The 27,438-nt window shown below is 38.1% G+C and overlaps 1 protein-coding gene across 1 annotated transcript in view; it reads right to left on the bottom strand.

Annotated features, from left to right (window-relative positions):
* The window catches only part of Prkg1 (protein kinase cGMP-dependent 1), a 1,175,746-nt gene extending 1,148,647 nt beyond the window's left edge, over window positions 1-27,099 (bottom strand). The window contains exon 1 of the mRNA XM_046456763.2: window positions 26,538-27,099. Coding sequence (XP_046312719.1) covers window positions 26,538-26,803 — 266 coding nt within the window. The 5' untranslated portion in view covers window positions 26,804-27,099. The remainder of the gene's footprint in view (window positions 1-26,537) is intronic.
* Window positions 27,100-27,438: the final 339 nt, after the last annotated feature.

Raw genomic sequence — 27,438 nt, 5'->3', positions numbered from 1 at the left:
ATTTTATAAGGATCCCAACATTATTTTGCTTGTGGATATCCAGTGTTCCTAGCACCATTTATTAAGAAAACTGTCCTTTCCCTATTAGTGGTCTTGGCACCCTTGCAAAAATCATTTGAGCACATATAAGAGATGTTCCTTTTTTTTATTTGGCTCCCTTTTCTATCTATCAGTCTGATTGTCTGTCATTATGCCAGGGCCATAATGTTTTGATTACTATTAGTCCATTTTTATTGCATAAAATCATGGGGACTAGTGCATACAGCAATATTCTTTTTTCCAATATTCTGTTTTCTTGACAGCATTGTGTTCTTCTTCTACTAGGAAGGAAGACTGGGGAAATAAGCTGCAAATCAGTGAATTTTCTTTTTTTAATTTGATAACCACAGTCTTAGGAGATAAAAAGAAACACTGAGAACTATTTCTGTGCACTTAACTCACTGGTGCGTGCAATAATGAAACAAACCATAGAATTACATAACCTTTCAATTTTAAAGTTTATAATGACAAGAAAGGAAATACTCCAAATCACTAATCTCCAATCTTTTTGTCACCAAGGATCACTTTTGTGATACTTAGTTATGAATCTCATTATTTAAAAGCATTTCGTCTTACAAAATACATTTCCTAAGTAACAATTTACTTGTTTCTCTGTTTCAATATTCAGATAAGTACATAATTAACAGAGAGTCTGATGCACATAAGAAAACTAGAGTAGGAACTTGTACTGGTATAATACCAGTTACAAGTTTGTATATGGAGTATGTCACAAGTCAATATATGAATTATTTAAGTGCCAAAATAGGGCTCCTTATAGAGCCCTGTTATCTACATATGAAGGCAACACCAGCTTGGAATTCATTGCCCTAAAATGTCCAAAATATATTTTTAAGGTCAGAGGGTATACTCGGTGGTAGGTTGTTTTCCCAGCATACACAGGCCTTGGTTTCAATCCTTTCTAAAAAAGGTTCAGAAAAAAATCATGTATGAAAAAAATCAAAAAAAAAAAAAAATCATGTATGAGAATCAGAAAACCCAAGTTCACCTGTTTCTGCTCCAGGATTCTTACCAAACAGCAGATTTTTATCTGCCCTACAAGAGGCAGTGTATTCAACTGGGTAAGAGCATAGCCTCTAAAATAATATTACCTGACTTTAATCCTGAGTCTACAAAATCTCTTAACCTCTCCAAGGCCATCACAATCAAATGGCAGAAAATCTAGCTAGCAGCACATCTTAAGAGCAAACAGTAAAATAGAAGACACATTGCACACAGAGGAGAAATATAAAAAGTATCACAGACTTTATGTCAAAATGCAATGCAAGTCTGCAACAGCACCTTTAAAAAACTGAACGAAGGGGCTGGGGTTGTGGCTCAGTGGTAGAGTGCTTGCCTAACACATGCCAGGCACTGGGTTCGATCCTCAGCACCATAAATAAATAAAAGATTAAAAAAAACTGAATGAAAAAAATAGAATTTTACATCCAGCAAAACTGTTTTTTCAACAACAACAAAAAAATATCTTTCAACAATGAAGTGGAAATAAAGATGGTTTCTTTATTGTAAAATATAGATAATAACAGCAATTATCTCCTAGGATTGTTACGGAGACTGAATTACTTAATATATGTAAAATACTCCAAACAATGCCTGGCAGGTTATAGTTACATATTAAAAATAAAATCAACATTGGCTGGAGATTTAGTTAAGCAACAGAATGCTTGCCTAGCATATACCAAAAAAAAAACTAAATAAAATAATATAGTAATAATAAATGCTTGATAAGCAACTAGGGTTTCACTGACTCTATTTAAAATGATACCTCTCCCAATAAAAAGAGTAGGAAATCACAGAGCCTCTAGGAAGAATCAGAGGGCAGTGTGACTGGGTTGTACCAATAATGTGTCCACTGAACTAGAAAGTACACTCCAAAACTGTGAAATTGTATCTTAATATTACATTTTGTTTCCAGTGATTTGACTGAGAATATCTCATACGTTGATATAGTACTTTTACACACATTATCTCACTTCAATTAAAACAAGGTTTGAATTATTTCGTTTTCTCATTCAATAAATGCCTATTAAAATTCTCTTCCATGGCAGGTACATGACTAGGGGATTTAGTGAGAACTGAGACCTGATACTTCTCAAGTTCTTTGCAGGGAGAGTTGAGGAGATAGACTGGTAAGCGGTAAAACTGTGAAAAAATTTTGCAAAACAGATATTGCAAAATACCATACTAAATCCCAAGGGCCACTTTGGAAAAAAGGGTTAAATGTAGAGTACAACAGGAACACATGGAAGGGACTCCCATCCTGGATCCCTCCCTCCCACTGTGGAGGATCAAGGAAGGCTTTGTATTGTAGATGCATTACACAAGATCCTAAATCACAAAAAGAATAACTTGGGACTGGCTGGAACCTGGGGAAGTTAAATGAAGAGAATTTAATGTAAGATCTTGAGTAAGTCATTTGATCAGACTCAGTTTCAGCTTTCTCAGCTTTAAAATTGAGGATTATAATACATTCTTTACTGAAGTAAGGTTAGCATTAATGAAATAAAACCACAGAGAACTATAATGTTCTATATGATACATACTGCCCCAAAGAGCTGCCTATTGGCCTCTGTACTGCTTTGAGCATTTTAAATTTATTACCAAAATGATAAAGCCTGAAATATGCTTTTGTTCACCATTCTAGCCTGAAATGTACACTGCATTTCTGTCAGCAAAAATAATAATTTTATTTCATCACAATAACAGAGATTTCATTATAGTAACATACACAAAAAGCAAGACAGAGCCAATGGCAGAGAATAGAACCAGAAAAAAAAAAAAAAGTTTTAAAACTTGCAGGTAAAAGAGTTGGCAGAACATTTTATACAGTACAATATTTCATACATTGAAAAAGTGCATTTATACACATTATCTCACATTCATTTATATATTTTACATACATTATCTCACATTTATACAGCTTTAATGTTTGACTGAAGAATGAAAAAGGGCAAGGCTCATTCATCTCTAAACCAATATCCCCGTCGCCCTGTCAGATAAAGCACATTCAGTTAAATGTCTGCCTATTAAATGACTGGTGAGTTTAAATAAATTGCTTTCTGGAAGCTTGATGTCCTGCAAATATACACATTAAAGTATGTATCGTGCAGATGATCATCTCCTCAGAGTAGCTGTCCTGACTTCCCCTCCCTGCTGGGGCAAATGCTCTCTGATCTCCTAGTCCCTGACCTCCTCACCATCCCAGCATGCTTCAGTCATAGCACTTGGCACAGCGCCTAAAATAGGACTCTTTGAACAGCTTCCTCCACCTACTTCTGTGAACTCTTCAACAACTGTATCTGAGTGAATTTTGCTTCCCTAGGATCTAACACAGCACATGGAAGAATGCAGACAGTCATTTAAATATTTAACTACAACAATCCCAAACAGAACTAAGTTTGGGGTTTAGGAATGCCTGCCTGCTTGGCTTTAGGGTTAATGAGGTTCCTATTTTCCAAACCTATAATTGGAATGGGTAATTAAACAAGAAAATGAAATTTTTGATATAGCACCATCTCGTCTCAGAAAACAGAAAATGTCTTGAACATAGTAGGTGCTGAATGAATATTTGTTGAGGACACAGTAAGCAATAATACTTGGAAATTATAACTTGGAACTCTTGTAAGAGCCTGAGGGAATAATTAAGCTGCAATCTGGATATTTTTTACACAATTAAGGAAAGACATTATTGGACTTAAAAGCTTTTCTAACAAGGGCTGCACTGAAAGTGTTTTCATCTCATTTAAATCTTCTTTAGCCAGAAGACTCTTTTCTATCATAATATGAGTGTGACATATAGATGACTTAGTAATAGTGGCACAGTGTATCTAACATACATGGTGGGAAATTACTGCAAGTTCCTATCATATAGTAATCAAAGACACTTCTGCTCTAAGAAGCAGAAATATCAGCCTTACTCTACATTGCTTGAAAAACAGGAAGCATGGGAACCACATATTTCAACCCAGTCTTTTTATTTTTAGCGCAGAGTCTCATATAAGTCAGACCAAGAGTCAGAGTTGCAAATCAAACAAGTTAGTGTGAAGTCACAACCAGCTCTCTCAGTCCTGCATCTCTTCAGTCTCCACTGCCTTCAGTAACAGAGGCAGTAAGACCAAAGTGATGGTGTCACCTGCCCGTTCAGCTTCATCACTGACAAGCAGTGCCCCTGAGAACAGAAGCCTGGGAAGAAAAATGTTCTCAGGATTTTTTTTTTTCTAAAAAAGCCCTACTATATACAGCTGGGATTTGATACTATCATGACTTGTTTAAAGATGATTATCCTCACTGCCATGACATCGCAGGCAACTCTGGTTCATAAGAATAAAGATAACATCATCTTACACTGGCTGACAGGATGAGAAACCGACAGTGCCCTTGGGGCATCTCCAAAATGAAAGAGGAGAAAGCTGCACCCAGCGGTGGCTCCCATGAGGCAAAAACACTTTGTTCCATCAACAGGGATCAATAAGCCCACAGCCCTGGTGTGCTTCTATCAGGAAGCAATGCTGAGGATTTCAAAGCAGAATCAAAGAGAAAAGGGAGAGAACGCACCTACAGATGTAGCACTGGAGAACTCCAGTTAACACACATTAGCTGTGTTCACAGACAAAAGAAATCAAAGGTTTTCATTCTTCCATGGCTCTTAAAAACATTTAAAATTCCCTTTTTATTTCTAAAGGACCCAGACACTTGTATTCCCAAGTCTAGGTTTCATCATTATTCAAATATCCCTTCCTGTGTATTACCGAGGCTGTTTTAACCTAAGAAACAGGGTAGACCCATGGACCAAAGTGATCTGAAACAAATACTGCTTTCATCGAGTAACCTCCCTAGTTATTGCCAAGTGACTCAAATCATCTAAAGGAAACATTCGGAAAAAAGAATAGGTTGCCCCATATTATTAAATTTGTTTTGCTATGTAAATGTCATGTTCAACACTTCAAGATACACTTGTTTTATTATTGGGTTCACATTCTTAGTTCTTATTGAAAAATTAACAAAAAGGTCCAAACTGAAAAGCCCTTCAATAGCTTTACTTTTTTCTTATGATAAAATCCACATTCCTTAACAAAGTCCCCAGGGCCCTGGTGGTAGTCACCCTGGTGAGGGCAACAGCAGCAAGAGCATCTAACTACAAGCACTCTTCTAGGCTCTTTCACATATAACTCCTCTAATTCTCACAATCACTCTATACCACAATAAGTCATTTTGCAAATAAAAACAAGTTAAAACCTGGCCACTTGGCTCTTAGTCCATGTTCCAAGCATCTAAGCTTTATTAACTCTATGAGCTGGACCCTCTGTATTTCTGCATGCCACGCTCCCTGTCTCACATTGCAGTATTCCAGCGACATGGTGTCTTTCTGGGCCTCAAACATGCCAGTGTCTTTCCTACGAAGGTCCTGTGCATGTGTTTCTCCTCCTGTCTAAAATGCTCTTCCCGTTGCTAGAACAACTTGTTTCTCATTCTTTAGGTCTCAGTTTAAAGTCCACCTGAGGAACTGGAGGTGTAGCTCAGTGGTAGAGCCCTTGCTTAGCATGTACAAGACCCTGGGTTTGATTCCCAGAACTGCAATAAAATAAAATAAAAGCCACCTTAAAAGAGTTTACCTCCAGCTATTCCATCTCAAATAGACTCTTCCCTCTCTTCCTTTTATTTCCTGCCATTATTTCTTTATTACCTTCCTATATCCATCACAGTTTGAAACCATACCTTTTTATTTGTTCTCTCATTTGTTGTCTTTCTTACTAGACCAGATGCTTCCTATGACAGGGACAACTGTACCTTCAGCACCTAGAATAATGACTATTCAAAGTAGGCACTCAATAAATAACAACTTGCTGAATGAAGGAAGGAATGGGCTCTTACAGATGTTTTTAAATGTGTGCTTTAATTCTGAATGTTGGTGATGCCTTCCCAGCCACTGGCTGACTGTACATGCATGGCTGAATGTACATACTCCATAGAGAGGCAGTGCATTCTTTCAGGGAAGAGTTCAATTAAATATGTAACAAATGACTACTTAACATGGAAGATGTAGGGGAGATAGAAGTGATGAATGCATCAAAATATCTCTCTTAGAATAATTTCTAACCTTAATATGCTAAGATTCTATGTTCTCAAATTTGGTTATCAACAAGTTGCTCCTGAAATTATCATCATGTATTGTTCCTTCCAGAGTAGCTCTGTCCAGAACCATCAGCAAGCTCTGTTAGAAAGATGCTCCTTAACCTGAGTTGGAAACAACACTATCACTTGCAATAATTTTTGTTCATTCTCCCTCCAGAAGCCATGAAGCACATTTGCTCAAATACACAAATAACTGTCCAATGCCAATGTAGCCATGACCAAACAGAGAGAAAAAGCATATTTTCCCTAGTGATTCTGTACTTTTTCTTAAATGGCCATGAATTCTTTTTGCTGAATAAAATAGAACTTTATAAAACAAAATATCTGTAGACATTTAAATATGTTCATGCATTTATGTATTTAAATGAATCAACAAGTAATTTTGGGCAGGCACCTCCTGGTTGATTCACAAAGTATTTTATTCACAAAGTGAATAGTTCCAGATCTTTTTAAAAATGCTTCCATAAGGGGCTGGGCTTGTAGCTCAGTGGTAGAGCATTTGCCTAGCAAGTGTGTGACACTGGATTCAATCCTCAGCACCACATAAAAATAAATAAATAAAATAAAGATATTGTGTCCATCTACAACTAAAACAAAAAAATTTTTAAAAATGTTTCTATGAGGTTACTTCTAATTATAGAGTTGGTTTCAAGATTCATGGGGAAAGGTTTTCTATTAGTTTCCCATTAAAATTTTGTTCTTCAGTTCACTGGTTGCAGTTGTGGGTGAATTCCCTGGGATGACTGGCAGTGTCTGGAAACATTTTATCTTTCCTCGCTGACATCTAATGGGTAGAATCCAAGATGCTGCTAAACATCCTACAATGCACAGGCCAGCACCCCTTACTCACATGTACACACACAAGACAAAATTATGTAACCCAAAATGTCCATAATCCCAAGGTGAGCAACAATTGACCCAAGAATTCTCAGTGGGGTTGGTAATGCCCCCTTGTAGGAACTTCAAAAATTTATGGGTATATTTATTTGTTTTTTGTGTTATTGACATGTCCTGAAATCCATAGAATTTCACATTCTTTTAAAGAATCAACCCACATAAATTTCAAATCCCCCACAAGACATTCAGGCAAGAGAAAAATTTGTCATAATTATCTAAGTCTAGAACTTAAGTCTGTTTTACATGTGAACAAAGTATTTTCTGGCATGGTTTTAAATTACATTAGTTTTCTAGGAATACAACTGCCATGTAAATCATGGGAAGTGGGTACTACATTTTGTTAGAAACTTTACAGAGAGCTGACCAACATCTTATAAAATTGACTGTCTTGACAGGAACACTGCCAGTGACCCTGGAGTGACCAATATGCCACATCACCACCAGTCTTATGTTTTCAGCTGTTGGATAAACCAAATCTGAAGGAAAATATTTGACCTCTTCAGATAAACTTACTGTGAAATTCTTTCCCGTGGTTAACTCCAACTAGTACAGTTAAAACATTCACTATTAACACAAATTATTTTATTACACGTTATTTTTCCCTTTATTTTCTTTATATTATAGTTAGGATACCATATACCCATACGTACATTCACAAAATTACATGCGCAGATGGCTTATACTATCTGTGAATTTAATTCTGGGACAATCATAGAACATTAGAACATATTTAGTATGAAAAGGAAAGTACTGGATGTACTAGGGTGGTAAACTACTGCTCTTGCCCATTATAACCTTTTGGAATCTTGAGTCTGTTTTTTAACTCAATAACTCTCTCAGCATCTTGACATCTGAAAGTATGACTGAGATGCCAATGATGTCCTCATCCAAATAATTGGAAATGATGCTTAATATAGAGTAAATGACATATCGAGGAGTTGAATTCACTTTTCAACAATTGCTCCATGGAATTCCACCTCTATCTCTTAAATTACCCTAACACAACTGAGCGCGCGCACACACACACACACACACACACACACACAATGGTGCTATGTAGATAGCTCAGTGGTAGAGCTCTTACTAGCATGCATGAAACCCTGGATTCAATCTCCCATACCACACAAAAAAATAAAGAAATATCAATTATTTTTAAGAAAATAAAAACTTTTTTAAAGGTTGCTTGGAAAATTCCCACAAAATAGGAGCCACACTTTCCAGTGGTCTCAAGACTCTTTGTTTGATCCTTCCTCCCAATATTGAACATAGACATTTCCAGTAAAGTTTCTATAAAATGAAATGACTGTTTGAAATACTCCAAAGATCTTTTGTAGCCATGTGAAGACAAACTTTCCAGAACTTTTTTGAAGATAAACATTTTTTCCAATACAACTGATGGCAGATGGACAGAAAGCAAACAAAGCAAATGAAGACATGGATGGAGAGCGATTGCTTCTGCCTGGGTGTCATGAGTGCCTGACCGATTTTTATTTCCAAAAAAGCCTCAGTGAGTCTATATTGAACAATACATTGTTAAATATTTCATGTCATCATGAAGACCAAAACCATTCTCAGAAATCTGGATTTTTAAAAGCATCTTGATGAGTGTTGAAAAATTAAATAGACCTCAAAAAGAAATATATCCATATTTATCATAAATTTTTTTTTTTTAATTTTTTTTTATTGGTTGTTCAAAACATTATAAAGCTCTTCACATATCATATTTCATACATTAGATTCAAGTTGGTTATGAACTCCCAATTTTACCCCAAATACAGATTGCAGAATCACATCGGTTACACATCCACATTTTTACATAATGCCCTATTAGTAACTGTTGTATTCTGCTACCTTTCCTATCCTCTACCATCCCCCCTCCCTCCCCTCCCATCTTCTCTCTCTACCCCATCCACTGTAATTCATATCTCTCCTTGTTTATTTTCCCATTCCCCTCACAACCTCTTATATGTAATTTTGTATAACAATGAAGGTCTCCCTCCATTACCATGCAATTTCCCTTTTCTCTCCCTTTCCATCCCACCTCATGTATCTGTTTAATGTTAATCTTTTCTTCCTGCTCATTGGCAGCCATTATGAAGTCAAACAACAACAAGTGCTGGAGAGGATGTGGGGAAAAGGGTACTCTTGTACATTGCTGGTGGGACTGCAAACTGGTGCGGCCAATCTGGAAAACAGTATGGAGACTCCTGGGAAAGCTGGGAATGGAACCACCATTTGACCCAGCTATTGCCCTTCTTGGACTTTTCCCTGAAGACCTTAAAAGAGCATACTACAGGGATACTGCTACATCGATGTTCATAGCAGCACAATTCACAATTGCTAGACTGTGGAACCAACCCAGATGCCCTTCAATAGATGAATGGATAAAAAAAATGTGGCATTTATACACCATGGAGTATTACGCAGCACTGAAAAATGACAAAATCATAGAATTTGCAGGGAAATGGATGGCACTAGAGCAGATTATGCTTAGTGAAGCTAGCCAATCCCTAAAAAACAAATACCAAATGTCTTCTTTGATATAATGAGAGCAACTATCATAAATTTTTAACTGTATTTTCAAATAGAACTGGACATAGTTAATTACATAATTTATTTTATAAAGAACTAAATTACCAATATGACTATGGGACAGTTCATGTTGTCTCTTAAACATTTCTTAAATGCTAACGAGAAGGCTCAAATTCTCATATAGTATACTAGAAATAGATACATTAACCAAACCCTCCAGTTAGGTTAATAATGTATGCACATTAACTTGGGATAGAGATGGGGAAATTATTGGAATTCTACTTTTAATCACAAAAAATTACATCAAACTTGAAAACAGTTTATACCTAACATAATCCTGCTGTTTTAAAATGTATAATTTTAATTGATTGAAGCATTTAGAGCTTTTATCAGTTAGTTTGTACTTTTACATTGCTTAGGTAAATATGCCAAAGAAAATCTGTCTTTTTTTTTTGGTACCAGGGATTGAACCCAGTGGTGCTTAACTACTGAGCCACATCCCCAGCCCTTTTATATATATATTTTTATTTTTTAAATGTTTTAGACATTAATGGACTTTTATTTTATTCATTTATTTGTATGTGGTGCTGAGAATTGAACCCAATACCTCACACATGCTAGGAAAGTGCTCTACCACTGAGCCACAAACCTAGCCCCCATATTTTCATTTAGAGACAAGGTCTTGCTGAGTTGTGAAGTTCCTCACTAAGCTGCTGAGGCTGGCTTTGAACTCATGATCCTCCTGCCTCAGCCTCCTGAGTAGCTGGGACTATAGGTATCCACCACCACGCCCAGCAAAAATCTGTCTATATCCTAATATGTCTATTGGAAGTTTATTCCACTTGTTCCTTGTAACCCTAAGAAAACATTTTTCCAAAATCATAGTGAAGCCAAGTGTTGAAATTACAGTATAAAAGTTTTTTTCCCCTAAAATTACAAGTAAGAAAACTACAGTCTACAGAAATGAAAATCACTGGTTGTCTCTCGTTTTAAGCCAAATTTTGTTTCCCTGTAAATCTTTGTAAAACTCATGTCATGAAAACAAGAGAATCATAAACCACAAGTGATCTGTGACATTTCATGGAACCACCAGAGACTAATACTCATCTGAGCTGAAGGACTATCCTTTGAATAACAAGAAAAGAGGAGAAGGAAGGAAATGGAAATGACAAGTGAAAATAAATCTTCACAAAACCTTGTATCTTTGATACCAAGGCGAGATGTGTCCTTCACTCTCCTCTTTAATCTCAAATCTCTTTCCCATAAGGCTCAGTGGACTTTAGAAGCTACAGCTCTACATTTGGGACTTCAAGGAAGATAAATACATATCATGCAGTGTAATGGGTTAAATTCTAGTCTTCCAAAATTCATGTCCAACCAGAACTTTTGGTCCAGTTTCTCCCTTCGCACCTGCTATGGATTATTGTTGGAGCCCAGTGTTGGAGTCCAGTGTTGGAGCCCTAGAACCTGATAAACCTTTCCAGAGAGTCTTGGGATAATCACTTCATGGGTGAACAAGGAACAATGTGTTTGGACCTGTCTTCTCATATGCATGGAGCACATGGAATATTAATAATTTATGGAACACCCTGAGAGTGCCCTGGGATTGTTAAGAAGAGCAAATAAATTCATGAAAATGGAGCACCATAAAGTTTTTAATGCTAACTTAGTATTTCTTAATTTTCCATTTTATCTCAACCAAAATTCTTGCTGAATCACATTTTTAATTTGGGAATGAGTTTGACTTTGTGCCCAGAACACCAACAAGAAGACTACAATAATGATGGCTATCATTTGCTGTGCACTTATAATAAGTCTTTTCATAGAGCCAGTGTTATACTGGGCCTTCAAATTCCAGTTTACCAAGGGGAAAACTAAAGCTCATACACTTTATGCAACATCAGTAAGACTGAAGAAGCCTGAAACCAGGGACTTGATTCCAGAGACCCAGCTCTTAGATTTTCATGTTTTTCTGCTGTACATGCTCATTGTTTGGGAAGGAAAATAACCAGGATGCTTCCTCTAGGCTTTTGAGTTCACCTTATAATGTGATCCATGCTAATGTGGCATTAACACAGTTCACATTACTCTGTATTTTGATTTGCACTTTATTTGTATTAAAAAAAAAAAAAACATAAGTTGGATGGCAAAAAGGAAAAGAAAAAAGAACCAGAGAAAATCACTGGTTAATCCCTTGCTTCAAAAGACCACCAGCAGCAGCAGCATCTGAGAGCTCAGGATGAGTATAGAATTTCAGGCCCTTCTCCTGCTGAGTCAGAACCTGCATTTAAAAATGTTTCCCAGGTGCTTCACATGCTAGTTAGAGTTTAAGAAGCATTCTGTTTATGCAGCTCAAAGAACCTATAGCTGCAGAGGGGGCCTTAACACAGCTGAATCTGTCACGTTAGATAAGTTTCTATATTTTTTTATTTTTTATTTTTTAATTTTTGTAGAATGGTAAGTTTCTAATAAGATGAGGTAAAAGGGAGTGGGTGTCAAATGTGTAGAAAGAAAATTGAGACCTTACTATGGATGAAAAAGAAAGAATAATAAGTCCTAAATATGGCCTATGTCAGTGTACCATCTGTGATTCAGGAAATGGCTCCGAAAATAGGGTCAAAGTTATTTCAATGATTAGAATTAGATACAACTATGGAGCTATAAATATGGGAAGAATACACATGGGATTCATTCCTAGCACAGACTAAAAGTACCTTATATTTTTAGTGAATGAAGTCAGAATCGGCAAATAATAACAAGAGCCAACATTTCTGGAATGACCACACTCTGTGAGGTACTGAGGTGAACCTATCACCTGTGTGAATTCATTCAATAGTCTCTACAACCTTTGTTAGGTTTTAAAAAACTGAAGAGACTGAAGCTTCAGATGTATTTTTTCATGAAAGCATCAGGCTAGTGAGGCAAAACCTGACTTAGGATCTCCCAAATCCTCCTATGTCTTCCTACACATTAGCTGATTGACTGACAGATCAACCTGCCTTCAGAGAGGTAAAATCAAGAATAGTATTTGTCCACATGATAAAGTTCAAAATTCACCAAAGCCATTCTCTAAATTGCAAACAGACACTAGGAAATACACAAAGATAAAAGCTTAATGTTGATTTGGAGAGACGGGCAGAGACGGGAAGTTCAGTGAGGGTGCCTTTGTCCTCCAGCCAGGTTTGGAAATTGAGGTCTACTGCACTACTAGGTGATCTCCAAAAGCCTCCAGCCCAATTCTCTGGACTAATTTAGTCTGTGCTAAGAATGAGCCCATGTATATTCTTCCCATATTTATAGCTCCATACTTGTATCTAAATCTCATCACTAGAAATGAATAGTTACGCCCTTATCATTTAGGCAGGCTGCATAGACAATAGGGGGAGTCCATGAGTGCAGCTGTGGTGATGCTCCAGCTGTGCAGGCCACCACTTCCAACAGCCCTTCCAGCAACCCCAGGGTTCTCCCCTGAGCTGGACCAGACAGGCTGGTCTACTCAGGGTTCCTCCTTTGCTGATATCCCTCATGGGTACACCGCAGGGTTTCATCTAAGCCCAGGAAACAGCTGCAAGAAATGGATCTCCTAAGAAACTCCCACTGTCTGCTAGAGCTGGTTGGATGCTCACCTGGGTGAGAACACTGTGTCCTTTGCTCCACGAGGCCAGATCCCATGTATGAATTTTATATTTGTTTCAATGTAATAACACCTAGCCATCTCATTTCCACTTGTCCTGTTGCTTCAATGTGCAACTGTCTACTTGTCCTCACTTCACTCATCACTTAGGACATTTAAGAGGTTTAAGGAGGTCTGGAATGGCTAATGAGAGATTAAGGATTTGATCCCATTTTGTCACTAACAAGTTCCATGTTACTGGTAAACCACAATCTTTCTGAATCTCTAGATAGTTGCTCAATTAGTCATTACTGTCTTGTTTTGTTACTCAAAGAGGGTGAACAAGGACATCTCCTAAGAGCCTTTTCTAAGTGTGAGTTTCTCTAATGGGTTAACACCAGAAGTAAATTTTTCAAAAACTTCTAAAATGTTTTAAAACTTTCATACCACATAATCACCACATTTATGTGCCACTTAATGCTGGATCATCTTGAGTTAATCCAAACACAAGTATAATGTATCCTATGTGAACAAAGCCACATAGGAACAAAGTGTCATTATCCCCATTTTAAAGACGCAGAAATTAAGCTCAGAAAGATGAGTCATTTGTCTAAAATCACACAGTCACTATGTGTAGAAGGAGCCAGAATTCAACATCAAGCCCAACTCCCAAGACTGTCAGTTTAATGGTCACATGATCACAGTTCATTCTTGGGTTATCCTTTACAAACTGGGCTGAAATTTCCAAGACTTCCCTTCTAACTCTTCCCCCAAAGTTTCATTTTTTGACTTCAGTCCCATGATCAATTTTAATATGATTGAATTCTGATTCAAATAAATATTTGCAAACATACCTTTCAGTAAATCTAGTCCATTATCTTTACAAGGCCAAAAAAAAAAAAAAAGAAAAAAGAAAAGAAAAAAAGAATAAAGCTTTCAGAGTGGTTACCATCCTACAAAGAGTAAGCTTCACTGAGTGATTCCAATACCATATATGTCCAAATCTTCCCACTAGCCTTTGAGGGGAAAAAAAAATGTAGCTGAGAGACTTGGAATTTGTTTTTTTTTTTTTTTTTTCCCAAGTGGGAGTAAGTTCCTCAGAGTTCTTCAAGGATCAAAATTTTATTTTAATGAAAAGAAAAACAAATAATTGTGATTCCTAAAGAAGGACTTGAGTTATTTTATAAAAGCTGTCTATACAAACAACTGTATCCTTACTTTAAAAATCACATTGTAGGAATTTGGGGATTTTATTCCACTCATAAACATATACACACAAACGTCAAGCCAAATGCACAGTATAGACTTTACAAATCTAAGAAGTAAAAGGCCATGTAAACACTGCTTCCAAAAGACTGTTCTCATGAATGTAACTTAAGTAAAAAAATAAATAAATAACCTCCCACATGTTTCTGCTCTGGTTATATGTTGGATTTTTAAACAAGTCTGTCTTTAATATACAAGATTTAATTGTGTTGATGGCACCAGCACATCTTTCCCTTTTGATAGAAAGGATCATAGATCCTTTATTTCACATGTAAAGTGTATACATTCTCACATAAATCAAAAAATATCATACTGAAACTTAGCACCTTTTTTGAATTATCACTTTCATGTTTTGGCATTCATCCTATATATAAATAGAAGGCCTTTGAGAAAATATGTACAAGATTATTAATTGCAGCATTGTTATTGCTTGCAAAACACCCCCCCACACAAAATATCAATAAGATATATAAATACTATAAGGTATATGAATACTCTGAAATAGAGCACAGCTATCAGAAATACCCATAGAGATTGATCCAGAAAGAACTGCAGACACTATTAAACAAAAAACAGTAGGTTGCTGAGGAGTATTAAGAATGATTCTACTGCTGGACACGGTGGTACATGCCTGTAGTCCCAGTGACCGGGGAGGCTGGCAGGAGGATCACAAGTTTAAGGCCAGCCTCAGCAACTCAGTGAGACCCTGTCCCTGGGGATGTGGCTTAGTGGTAAGTTGCCCTGAGTTCAATCCCCAGTGCCAAAAGGAACCAGTTAGAGACAGACGGCGGAGGGGCGGTGGGGGGGGGGGGGGATTATTACTCTGGGAGCAGAGGAGACCTCCAAATGAGCAGGAAAGTTCTTTCTTTACATAGTAAAGGTTTGCATTAATGTACATAAAATTTAACTCTGACTCCCTACTAAAGGACTGATAGGAAGACTTGAAGGAGATGATTAAATTTTATAGATTTCTATTGTTTGACAACCATTATGCATTACTTACGCAATTAAAGCCATTAAGGGAAATATAGCCTAAAATTAGAATGAGTAAATTTGAGATGTAGTCTATGCTCTCAGGTACCCTAAAAGCATGTCCAGACTTTAACATGATGAAGGGAGAGATATAGGACTACAAAAAAAATAAAGAAAGAAAGGAAGAAAAAAAGAAAAGAAATAAAAACCTTTAAAACCATTTTTTTTTTCCTGATTGCTGGAATATGGAGAAGCACAGGGAATCCTTGTCCTATCTCATCTTGTATGGATAACTCTCATGATGCCCTGGAGCCAAATGGTAAGGCTAGATAACCAGAGTTTCAAGGCAGAATACTTCAGACCCTGCTGCTCTACCTCAGGCATTTGTTTTACCCAGATAACAAACCAGAAAGATCAGAGAAAACAAAAAGGTATTACTACTTATGGCTTGCTTCACCGAATCTAACAGAGACTAGATTTGCTTTGTTGACCTTACAGACACCAGAAAGCATGCCCTAAATTTAATCTATAATTGGTTCTTTCTGGAAGGACTTTTTTTAAAAAATTTAACCTAGGAAAAATAAAATTACTATCCCAAAGGGCATTTTATATACTTATATCTTCAAATATGTATATCACAGAATTTCAAAACACTTTTTTTTACAAATAGGGTACCAAAATGTGCATTGTATTAAATTTTCTTTATTTCCCTTCTTGCCTATTTATTTAAGTAGGATCAAACACAATATTTAAGGAAATAGGCCAGTTAAAGAGGCCAAGTAATAGCTTTGATTTTAAACTGACTTCCTTTTACCCATAGTATAACTTCCTTTAGCCACTGACCCTTGCTTACTGCGACAAACCAAAATAAGTACTTTTCTCCTTAGCACTAAATCACACAGATGCCAGCCATTAGGAAGACTACCTCATATCCAAGCCCCCTGGGGGATTCACATGAGAGGGGTCACAGACTGAATGAAGTAGCCTTTTACAGGAAGGCTGAATGACACTATCCAAGAGAATATTGATTCAAAAACTTACAGTCCATTAGATATGACCCACAATTCATCCTTTTGTGGCAGGCAAGACTAGTTTCTTTTTACCTACAGTTGTTGAGAGGCAGCTTATATTTAGATATCTCATAAAACACTTTGCCTGTTTCTTTAAAATATTTAAATACATCTACATAATCAAATTAACTTTTGTTTATAATAAAGATCCTAGACTGCAATATGCTGTATTGAGTTATTTGATTATTTGTGGAATCATAATTATCAAGAAGTCCAAACAATCTACTAGAAGTATCATCTATTAACTAATATAATTATTACTTATAATGAGTTTTCTTTCCTTTTTATGGGGGGAGGGGAGCAAATAGGGAATCATTCCCTCATTATTTTATCTCCTCACACATATTTTTTACAGCTATTAGTTGTCCATTATTTCTGTTTCCTTCTCTCGGTCAAATACAAGTCCGGGGGTTTCCCCATAGGAGTTAGAGGAATTTCCCTCAAACTGATACCGCTGTTCATATAACTCTCCATGCAAACTGTACAATTTGTTTCTCTTCAATACAAACGCTGGAGAACACTTCACTTTGTCTTTTTAAATACATTCCCCCCAATCGCTATTAATTGGAAAAATAAAAGGCCATATGTATTCAATAGTAACTTTCAAAATTCTTGAATCCTAATGTTAAGAAAATTATATATTTAAGAATATATTTTAAAATTCAGTTACAGACCGTTTCACACTATTAGTTAACTATACAATTGTTAAATATTATACTCCTGCTGCCATCTTGTGGTCATTATTGAAATCTCTCCACCCCTTTCTTTCTCCTTTCTCTCATTCTCCATCTCTCCCCACCCCAATCCTCATTTTTTATTTGTTTGTTTTTGTTTTCCTGCCTTTTAGGAGTATTTATTGTCAAATCTTAATGTCTCTCTTTTGTAACTGGATAGACAAATGACAGGCACTATTTTCTAGAAAAAAGATTGGATTTTTGTAAATTTTTTGGCCTGCATGCAATATATTTCCTCTTTTCGTATTATATTTTTTGCATTTGTCCACCATACCATTCCTTAACAATATATATTTTTAAAGCCTTTATTTTTTATTAATCTAGTTTTCTACAAAGAAAGGGAATATAAGGATAAGAAAAAACTAATTTGTATTTTATCAAAGATTTTTCCCTTTCAAATTCTTTCACATTTTTTTTTTACTAAGAAAGGAAAAAATAACTTATGTCTAACTATAAAGCCATACATGATGGAATAAACCTACTCTCAGAATCCAGGAAGGAGCCTGAGAATAAGAAGAAAAGACACTGCAGACAGAGTCCGGAAGCAAGACCCCAGTGACCCCAGGCTGGAGGGAGGCTCGTGCCCCAGCAACCCTTTATTATTTCTGGACTGTTCTAACCAGCTGTTGGGATGCCATAAATCTGGAGAGAAATCAAATGTTTTTCTTATGACATGTAACTCTTAAGTAGACTGACCATCAAAAAAAGAGTGCATATTATAAAGGCCACCATTTCTATCAAATTCTATGTCCCCACTTCAATTCCCCCTGAAGATCCTGAGAGACAGCTATGTAAGACATCATCCAAAGATGTGAATGGAAAGAATTCAATTAGTCAGAATGCTTTAAGACCAGTAAGGGTGAGCAAAAAAAAAAAAATTCTTTGAAAATGACTTCAAAGAAATCTTTCCCAAACCTCTCTGTGTAACCATGTCTATGCACAATCTGTATTTTTGTGCTTTTATTTTTAAAAATCAATGAATTCTTAAAATTTAGCTTTATTCTAAATATAGGCAATATAGCTATACAGCATAGACTTGACATGATAGTTATACACTCTCTTCTAACATCCCTTAAAATATGTATCTATTAATATAAAATAAATTTAGTTACATGCCTCCTAGGAGCTTTCCCGGTGCCACTAATAATATGAACATTACTCTTGGGGAAACCTTGCTCTGAAATATATGTGTTGACTAAGGAAAATCTAGTGAATCTAACACCTTTTATTTATAAAACACAGCTTAACAAATCACAGAGTCAAGATACTGATTTTTTAGAACCACAGCTCAGATCAGAGGCTCTCAAACATTTTTTCTGCAGTGACTCACAAGATGATGACGTTCCCATGTGCAACACACTCTTGTGAAGACCAGACCGTCTGTGGATCTGTGGATTATTTGCAATTTCCTGCCATACATTCGTAATCCTCTCAATCAAGAAAGTCAATGGGAATGGAAGTAGATGGCTCTCCCTAGGGAAATGCCTGGAAATGCACTTCGCCTTACTTTACAAGAAACAAATAATTCATGAATTTTGATTCTTTAAACCATTATCTACTTTTTTTAACCTTACAACTAGTCAATTATGCATCATTGTGTTGTGATCTCATGGTTAAAATCTGCCAGAGTAACACACAGGATATCAGATTGAGTATTTCAGTGTGATCATATTTTCTGAAGTGACATGAACTGAACAAGAACTGGTTTTACTCTCTAGAAGACACAAGGGATCCTTTATTTGTTTGGAATATATTCTAGAAATATACTGCTTTTACCTTTTCCCTGAAAAGTCGCATGTGGGAAGAGAGAAGTATGGTCAGCTAAGGGTTTAATTTGGCTGGAATTTTTACTGTAAACACTCCTGGTTTCTACCCATAAGTTTACAACCTAAAATATAAAAGAATATTCTATTTTGAGGATTTCTAGCATATGTAGCCAAGTTCATTGGTGACCACGTGATACATGAAATCAGCATTATCTACACTATGTGAGCAATGAAAGGCATCAAGAAAAATATTAACATTTACCCAAAGCTTCAGATTTGCTTGTGAGACAATAACAGTATAATATCATTGAATAAACAGACCAAGGGATATTTGTAAGAGGCAAACATACAAATATTTTTAGGGTCCCTATAGAGTTTCTCAGCAGTATTTTTGCAGCATTTGAGGTCAGGGTGCTCAAATAAAGATACATCTGAGGGCTTAAAACACATCTCAAAGCATGCTCTAAACTGGACTATAAAGAAGGACAGTCTGAATTAGCAGCAAGTCTAACCCGGAGAATAATTTAAGAACCATAGTTGCATAATCTCTATCACAAGTTCAAAAAGTAAAACTAAATCCTAATAAGATAATTACAGTAGATGGCTTACTGGATGTGCCTCTTGTAAACAAACTGAAGAAAACAGCACATTTATGCCATCCCTTGCACACCCAAGTGCCAGATAACAAAATCAATCCAAATCAATTCTCGGGATAACAAATTAACTACTTAGGACTAATTTCCAAGAATATTTCAAGTCAATATGCACCACAGAAAGACTAAACATGCTGCTAGCACATTGGACAGGGAAAATTACAGAAAGTATTTTAAAACTTGTTGTCAATATAAATTTGATACTGATTGAATTTAAAACTACGCTATTGTCTAAGGTAGTAGAGGTTTCTACAAATTTACATTTAAGAAACAAAATGAAAATGTTTACAATAAAACCAACATAGTGTACCCCAAAGTCTTCCCTCCACCAATACTGTTTAGTAATTATTGCAGAGAAGGTTAAGCATTTTAAGAAAAGGAATCTGTTAAGAAGGAAAATCAATAAAACAAGGAAATGAGTTCTAGGATCAGTTTTTATATGATAAAATAACCTATTTAAAAGATAGACATGTTCTTGATATGTCCATCTTTTATTGAACAAATATTTTAAGGCATTGTCTATTTTCAATGTGAAAAATTAACAGATATTTTTTAAATATCAGAAAATTCAAGCTGGGCGTGATGGTACATGCCTGTAATCCCAGTGACTCGGGAACTTGAGGAAGAAGAATCACAAGTTTGAGGCCAGCCTGGGCAAATTAAGAGAAACCTTGTCTCAAAATAAAAAATGAGAAAAGGACTGGGGATGCATCTTAGTGATAGTTCAATTTCCAGTACCAGCAAAAAAAAAAAAAAAAAAAACTTCAGAAATTAAAATTACATAAATAATACTTGAAATATCTGAGGATACTAAATATCTGAAAGATACTAAAAGTTTAAAGCAACTGAGCAAGTGGTCTGCTCCACGTTTGCCATTCTATGATTTTTGCAAATGAACTATATCTGGCAGGACTTACAGACGCCAAGCTAGAAGAAACACAGGAGCCCAGAAGAGACACACAAACAGAAGCAGATTCAAGAATAAAGAAAAGGATGAGGAAAAGCAGTACTGAGTAGAAGTAATATGTACTTCTTCAACAGCATCTGATGAACTAGAAGATGCCATGATCTGTTTTATAACAACAAATCCAAAACGGAAACCCTCCTTTCTACAAGAGCTGATCTGTGCCAATCTAATCTAGAGGGGTTTTACAATAACTACTCTGAGAGTTGTGATAATAAGTACTATAAGATCAAGTGGCAATTTGGTGCATGTATGTATTGCACATATACATACTTATGTGTGTGTATTTCCCTTTAACATTTTTTTTTAATTTCTTCATTCAACACAGCACATAACAAAGCTAGACTCAAGGTCAGTGCTCTTTTCTGACAATTCCCAAACTTCTGAGCTTTCACTTTTGTGAAACAGGATATGCTATCCCTGGTTTATCTCAGAGCTCACAGTAACTTCCAAAAGCTACAAGAAACCTAGATAATGCAGGGCCCTGAACTTTGATAAGCAAATTCTCAATGGCAAATGAAAATAATCATTCATACCCAGAGCAACTGTGAAATCACCTGAAAATTTTATCAGAAGAAAGTGTTTAAGCATCTTTTACACGGTATGAATAGAGGGCGCTGGGAAACAGGCTTTTAGTCAGGAAAAAGGAAAAAGATAGGGCATCTTTTGTTTTTTCAGGTCTGTTAGAAATAGCTGCCTGAGTGTCAAATTTCTAATTAATGCATGGTTAAATGCAAACTCTTGAACTCTGTGTGTGTGTGTATGTGTATTTGCATATATATATATATATACACATATATGATTCAAATGGAACAAAAACTGACATACTACAAGCAAATTGGAAAAATGTGTGATTCCAGAACTATAACTAATCCCCAAGCAAAGTGTCTTAAATAGCAAGTATAAACACATGATAAGCTGAAGACCAATTCACCAACTCTAGTACAAATGCAAAAATTAAGAATCCTGGGCTGGGGATATAGCTCAGTTGGTAGAGTGCTTATACACACACACACACACACACACACACACACAGTTCCACAATGAGTTGCTCAGTTTTTTCATCACTAAACCAGGTGCTAGCCAACTCCTGTACAGCTTGAACTGAAAGTACAAGTAAAGTGCTTATGTGTCATTGCCATCCTCTACAAATCCCATGTGGCAATATACAAAGATGCTTATGAGCTGTCTGGTCTAAAACCCTCCCCTCTTCCTCTGCCTGCCTCCCCTTAAATCTGTGTTATAAATATTAATCATCAGATTCAACCAAATGAATATCCACTCCCTAAAGCTCCCTTTAGAATAGTATGATGTTAATCAGAAAGAGAAAATAGGTTAATATATTGATATATTATTGGTTAGGGATCAACACATTTTGATGATAGGCATGGTAGAAATGGAAGGTTAGCAGGAGGATCCTTGCAAAAAGCAAAGGAATTCTAAAGGAAGCAACCAAGGTTATTTTTACAACCTTCGTAATTGCAATCATATCATTCCTCAGGCCTGCCTCTAAAGTGACACTGAGCTAGGAAAACTGGGTGAGGAAGGAGGAAGATTAAAGATTGACAAATGATAATCCCAAGAGTAGGGCTACCTGCCCATCTGGGCACAGTGCATTCAAGGTGTGGGCTGGATGTGAGTTCACTGGTCATTGTCCCATGAAATCAATTTGGTGCTAGTTTTATGACTTTTAAGTCCTATTCTAATTTAGAGCAGGTGTATTTCTTTGTAGAGGAAAGGATTATGGGTCTAAGATAGAACCAGCCATAGTCCAAGTCTACACAGTGTAGAACTTGGGCTCTAAGAACTGTGAGATTTGAGGTTAAAACTGGTCTATGATATTGCCAAGCATTGAGGCCATAAGTCAGTAACTGAACTTCTTCAAGCCTTTTATTCCTCACCTGAAAAGTGGGGAGACTGTTTAGAATTGTTATGAGAAAACAATGAGCTTCTGTAAATTAATAGCATAGCATGATGCTAAGATTAGTTATCTTTATTGTTGCTACCATTGCTATTTTAAAACACTGTATATTTTCTAATTGATGCTGGGCCTAGAATTCTGTTGGTACACACTACTTCACTGAAGTTGCTTAAATCAAAATTAGGCCAAACACCTTGATTTAGTCCTGAACTGGATCAAAGATGCAAAAAGCAATGAGTTTTCTGGGGCATAAAGCCCAAAGCATATTTGTCCCAGCACAAGAAAGTTCAGGTTTCAAATAATCAACTTACATCATCAAGAATCAAGGGATTCACGACAAGAATAGCTCAAAGGCTTGGGATAGAGTCTATTATTATCCTTATAACAAATTAATAATTATTCAAGCCTGTGCTCGAGCTAATTTAAAAATTCTGTGCAGCCCCGCCCCCCGCAGCAGACATTATTAAATAGGCAGCCAAAACGAAGAAAAATGTATCCACAAATTTAAGGGGAAAAATTAAGAGCAATATATCATTCTTGATGTGGAATATATGCATGAAGGGAATCAAGAGTTCACAGAAATCTATGCAAAATATTTGGAGTTCTTTGGCAGAAAGAAAGTATTTTAAATATAAATTTTAAAATATCATCACCATCATCCAAGCAGCCTGCAGTTTTCAATGATAATCACTTGATCCCTACTGGGTATTTCTTGAGGGGTCTGAAAATGAGTACTACAATAAGTTGGATGTGTTTGTTCTTTTTAAACATGATCGTTATATTGTACACTTGATACTTATGCTGAGAGCTCAGATCTTCCTTTTCCCTAGTATAATTTTCATCTAAGCATTCCTTAGATACTTAGATCATTCTTAATGGAGATTGTGCATTACACTCTCTGTGGACACATGGAAATCTGGCTAATTGGACTGACTTGATTACAATAGTCAATGAATTCTCCCATTTCCTTCCACTACAATAAGTGCATTAAGATATTTTTACCACCTGTTATTTAAATTTTTAGATTGCAAAAACTTTCAAAAGTAGTGGTTATAGGAAAAAGTTCTTTTATTCTCCCTACCAAATACAATCCTATACTCTCAAACTCCATTACTTTTCTTGTTAGTATAAAAACACAGTGTCCCAATAAACTTTGGAATGAACCTACTGCACAAATAGCTATCATTCAGATGCAATAGCAACAACTGAACAATAGCATAGCAATAAAGCACTCTGCTTCAGCCCCAGTATACCCATCAAGATGGCACAGCCTCTAACAAAAGACATGAAGTAACAGAATATCTACTTCCCACATCCAGATATCTTAAAAATAGAAAATACACTCTTATTTTGAAAGTATCTTATCTGCCACTAAATTTTATCTCTTAAATATTTTTATAATTTTTTCCCCTTGACCAAAATAAGCTGTCTCACCAGCAATAACACTGTCTCTTTAAGTGCTTGGATGAGTACCTAATTCCAATGGTTACTATTCCCATATATTATACCTGTCAAAATTCTTTAAAAGCTAATGAGTCACCTTGCTGAAAATAAACTCCATGCTTCCATTTGAAAGTATGAAACTAAGCACTGTGTGGGAAAAAGTCGGCCCTCAGTCACAGTGTAAATCAGGGTACAGCATGAGTAGAAAAGTTGTCTAGTTACTTGTTACAGACACAAATATTCACTCCACTTCTACAGCATATGAACCACCCTTGGGATGAATGTTCCTACCCCTAACAAGAAAATGCTGGGGCTGGTGTTTGGGGAAAGGGGATAGAAAAAGAATGATTTCTTCTCAGACCATACAAAAACTCCTCATTCTTTCAGATTTCTTCTCAAGAAATTTTTCAGAAAGTGCCTCATTGAGAGCTGGTATTTGAAACAGAGGAGACTCTGGAGACTCTTGTCCTCTCCATATCCTAGTAAAATCTGCTATGCTCCAAAGCTGTGCTGTTCCTCCGGGGGGCACAGCCCAGACACACAAATCTGAAATTTCAAAAATGTGATAAAGCTTGAACCCAGCAGCCCTGGGAGGCCAGCAGCTGCAGGGTGACCGCTGATGAAGTGGCTTCTTAAGGAGGTGGGCAGATTGATTCCAGCTGCTGAGTGCAGGGCAGGGCAGTGGCCATGGAATGCACAGCCAGGCTGAAGTAAGACAGCAGCAGCTTCCCAACCAAGGGCAAAGCCAAGTATTAACCTAGCAGAAGGAAGGAGAATGCCACTGATCCATCCACTGGGGACTTTCAAGGCAGGCTGGGCCAAAAGGTACCATTTGGATAGTGTCACTTCATAAGTGATTCATGACTCAGGAAGTCTGAAAGCTGTCCTTTGAGATATTTGTTCAAAACGGCCCACATTTCCTAAAGCGAGTTCTTCCTGCTTGGTTCCTATTTTTCTACCCTCATCCACCCCAGCTTCTAGTCTTCTAATAGCTCTAAAAGCCAGCCCAGTCATCCCTGCCCCCAATCAATGCACAAGAGAGAGTCCACAAGCTGACAAGGAGGGAGTACCCTTAAGGAGTAGGAGATAGGGAGAACCCTGCTTATGTCCTGGATGAGGATGGAGAAGAGGACATGCTCTTCCAGAAAAGCTGGCCTCATAGTAAGAGAACTAGGAGATTGGTGCGGAGGGTAGTTTAGGAGTCCCCTGAGGGCCCCAAACTCAGACACCAAGTGATCTAAGCAGAAGGAAGGGGTAAGAGGTAGGCGGGCATGAAGGCACGCCTAATGGAATATTCAATATCCTGAGAAATGCACTTTCGGCCTTGCACTTCCAGAGACTAAAAGCCAGTAATGGGCTTTGGAGTCTGCACTTCCTCTCCCTAATGTCCAGAGGCGCTTTAATGCTGCAGCCAATCGATCAGCCTTCTCCGGTGAAGGCGGCGAATGGAGTGCAAAAGCTTCCTACTTGTGGCCAAACTCCGTCCAGCCTCCTCTGCACACCCCGAAGGAGGGACACACAATTTTGAACTGGACTTGGCTCTTAAAATGTCCGGGAGGAGGAAAGGAAGGAGTCTGGAGGCGCCCTGAGAAACAGCCCGCCCTTCCCTCCTCATCCTAACTTTTCCAGGAAGACCTTTAGAAGGAAAAAAAACAGGGAGGGCGCTTTATCCACCTTGGGACAAGGCTGAACAGTAGTCCCAAAACAGCTTCAGGTGCAAGGTCACCTGGCATCCTTCAAGCCAGGGCAAACGAAAGAATGGTCCTTCTGGAAGGGACGCAGCAGAGCAAAAGAACATTCAGAAGGTGGGGTTTCTTTGCCATTTCTTGCTGACATCACTGTTGCATTGAAAAAGACCCCGTGAATAAAATCTCCCCTTCCCACCCCGAAGCTGGAGTCTGGACCCCTGCAGTGGAGACGACCTGTCCCACCCGACCCGGTGCCCTCCTAACACAGCTCGAGCTCAGCTAAGTTCAGTCCCTAAATTGAACTCTACCCTGCCCAGCCTCCTAGAGCCACTCCCCGGGAGGTTCGGACGGCCCTTGTGAGCATGCCCCGTGGCCTGGGTCTCCTCTGGGAACCTCTCCAGGGTCCAAGATGGGCCGGGTAGTGTCCTAGAGTGGGCGCCCCCACCGAAGCGCACAAAGAAAGCCGGCGCGACAGCAGCCGAGTGCTGAGTGGCCAAGTTAGCAGACTCGAGAAAACTTTCCCCGGTCCTTCTCCCCACCCCCACGCCACAGGGGCGCGACTCCCCGAGGAGCTCGCCTTTCCCAGCCAGGCAGAGACCAGCGCAGCACGTGATGGGCAGAAATAAAAATAAACACTTCCCATTCCCGGCCGCAGGGCCACCCCCACTCCGTGCGCCGCAGCTAGAAGGGGGAGCCGTGAGCTCACTAGCCCCCTCCGCAGCAGACCCGAGACCCCAGCCCAGGATCATTAAGTCCCCACCGGCGCCCGGCCCTCCGCCAAGAGCAGTGGCCTTAGCTCTTTCCTGCGGCGCCAAGCCCCGGCGCCTACCTTTCAGATTTGGTGAACTTCCGGAATGCCTGTCGGAGGTCGTGGAAGGACCTGTACGTCTGCGGCTCAGCGGAGATGCCCTGTGCCCGGGTGGTCCGGGGGCCGATGTGGGTCGAGGGCACAGGCAGCACCGACTGGCATTTGTGAAGCTTTCTCTTCAGCTCCTGGATTTCCTCCTCCTTCTCTGACAGCCGCTTCTCCAGCTCTTTGATCCTCTCCTCCTTGAGCATGAGAATCTTGGCAAAGTCTTCCTCCAGCTCGCTCATTTTTTCTCTGAGCCCCTCCACGAAACTTTTCTCCGGCGGCGGCGGCGGCTGGGACAACAGCCGGGAGAGGCGAGCGCGGATGAGTGAATGGGGCGCAAAGTACTGGAGCGCAGCGAAGTGCTGCCCCTAATGCGGCGCGAGGAGCCGCTAGCTTCGATCCACTTCTGCTGAATGGACTAAAAGCACCGAGGGGAGGATGAGAATTCTAAAAGCGATGGAGAAGAGAGGCAGAGTGCTAATCCCTAGCCTCTCCGGGGAATAGGTGATTATCTTTCATTGAGAAACCAATTAGAGCTGCCCTTCCTCCCCTGAGACCCCCTCCCCCGTCCCCCTTTCCCAATCACTCCGTGAGAAACGCGCGCGCACCACCCCACCAAAGAGCCTAGTTTCTAGCTGAGCGTTGAATCAGAGAGCCTGGTCTCACTCCATCACACAAAAATCAAAAATCACTCTTCCACGCTTTGTGGTACCAAAAGAAGGGAGTGGGATGGGTGTGTGTCGGGGGAGCTTTATGCCACTTGATCCTTGAAATAGCAACAATTACCATGTGATCTGGTGGATGACGCAGTGCTTGTAACTAGATCCTAAAGAGTGTGTGTGCGCGCGTATGTTTGTGTGTGACATTTCATAAATAT

The sequence above is a fragment of the Marmota monax genome, unplaced genomic scaffold (assembly GCF_021218885.2).
Source record: "Marmota monax isolate L192 unplaced genomic scaffold, Marmota_monax_Labrador192_F-V1.1 WCK01_AAM20220418_F8-fsc00166, whole genome shotgun sequence".
NCBI classification, from domain to species: domain Eukaryota; kingdom Metazoa; phylum Chordata; class Mammalia; order Rodentia; family Sciuridae; genus Marmota; species Marmota monax.
This window is presented reverse-complemented; position numbering and strand designations above follow the sequence as displayed.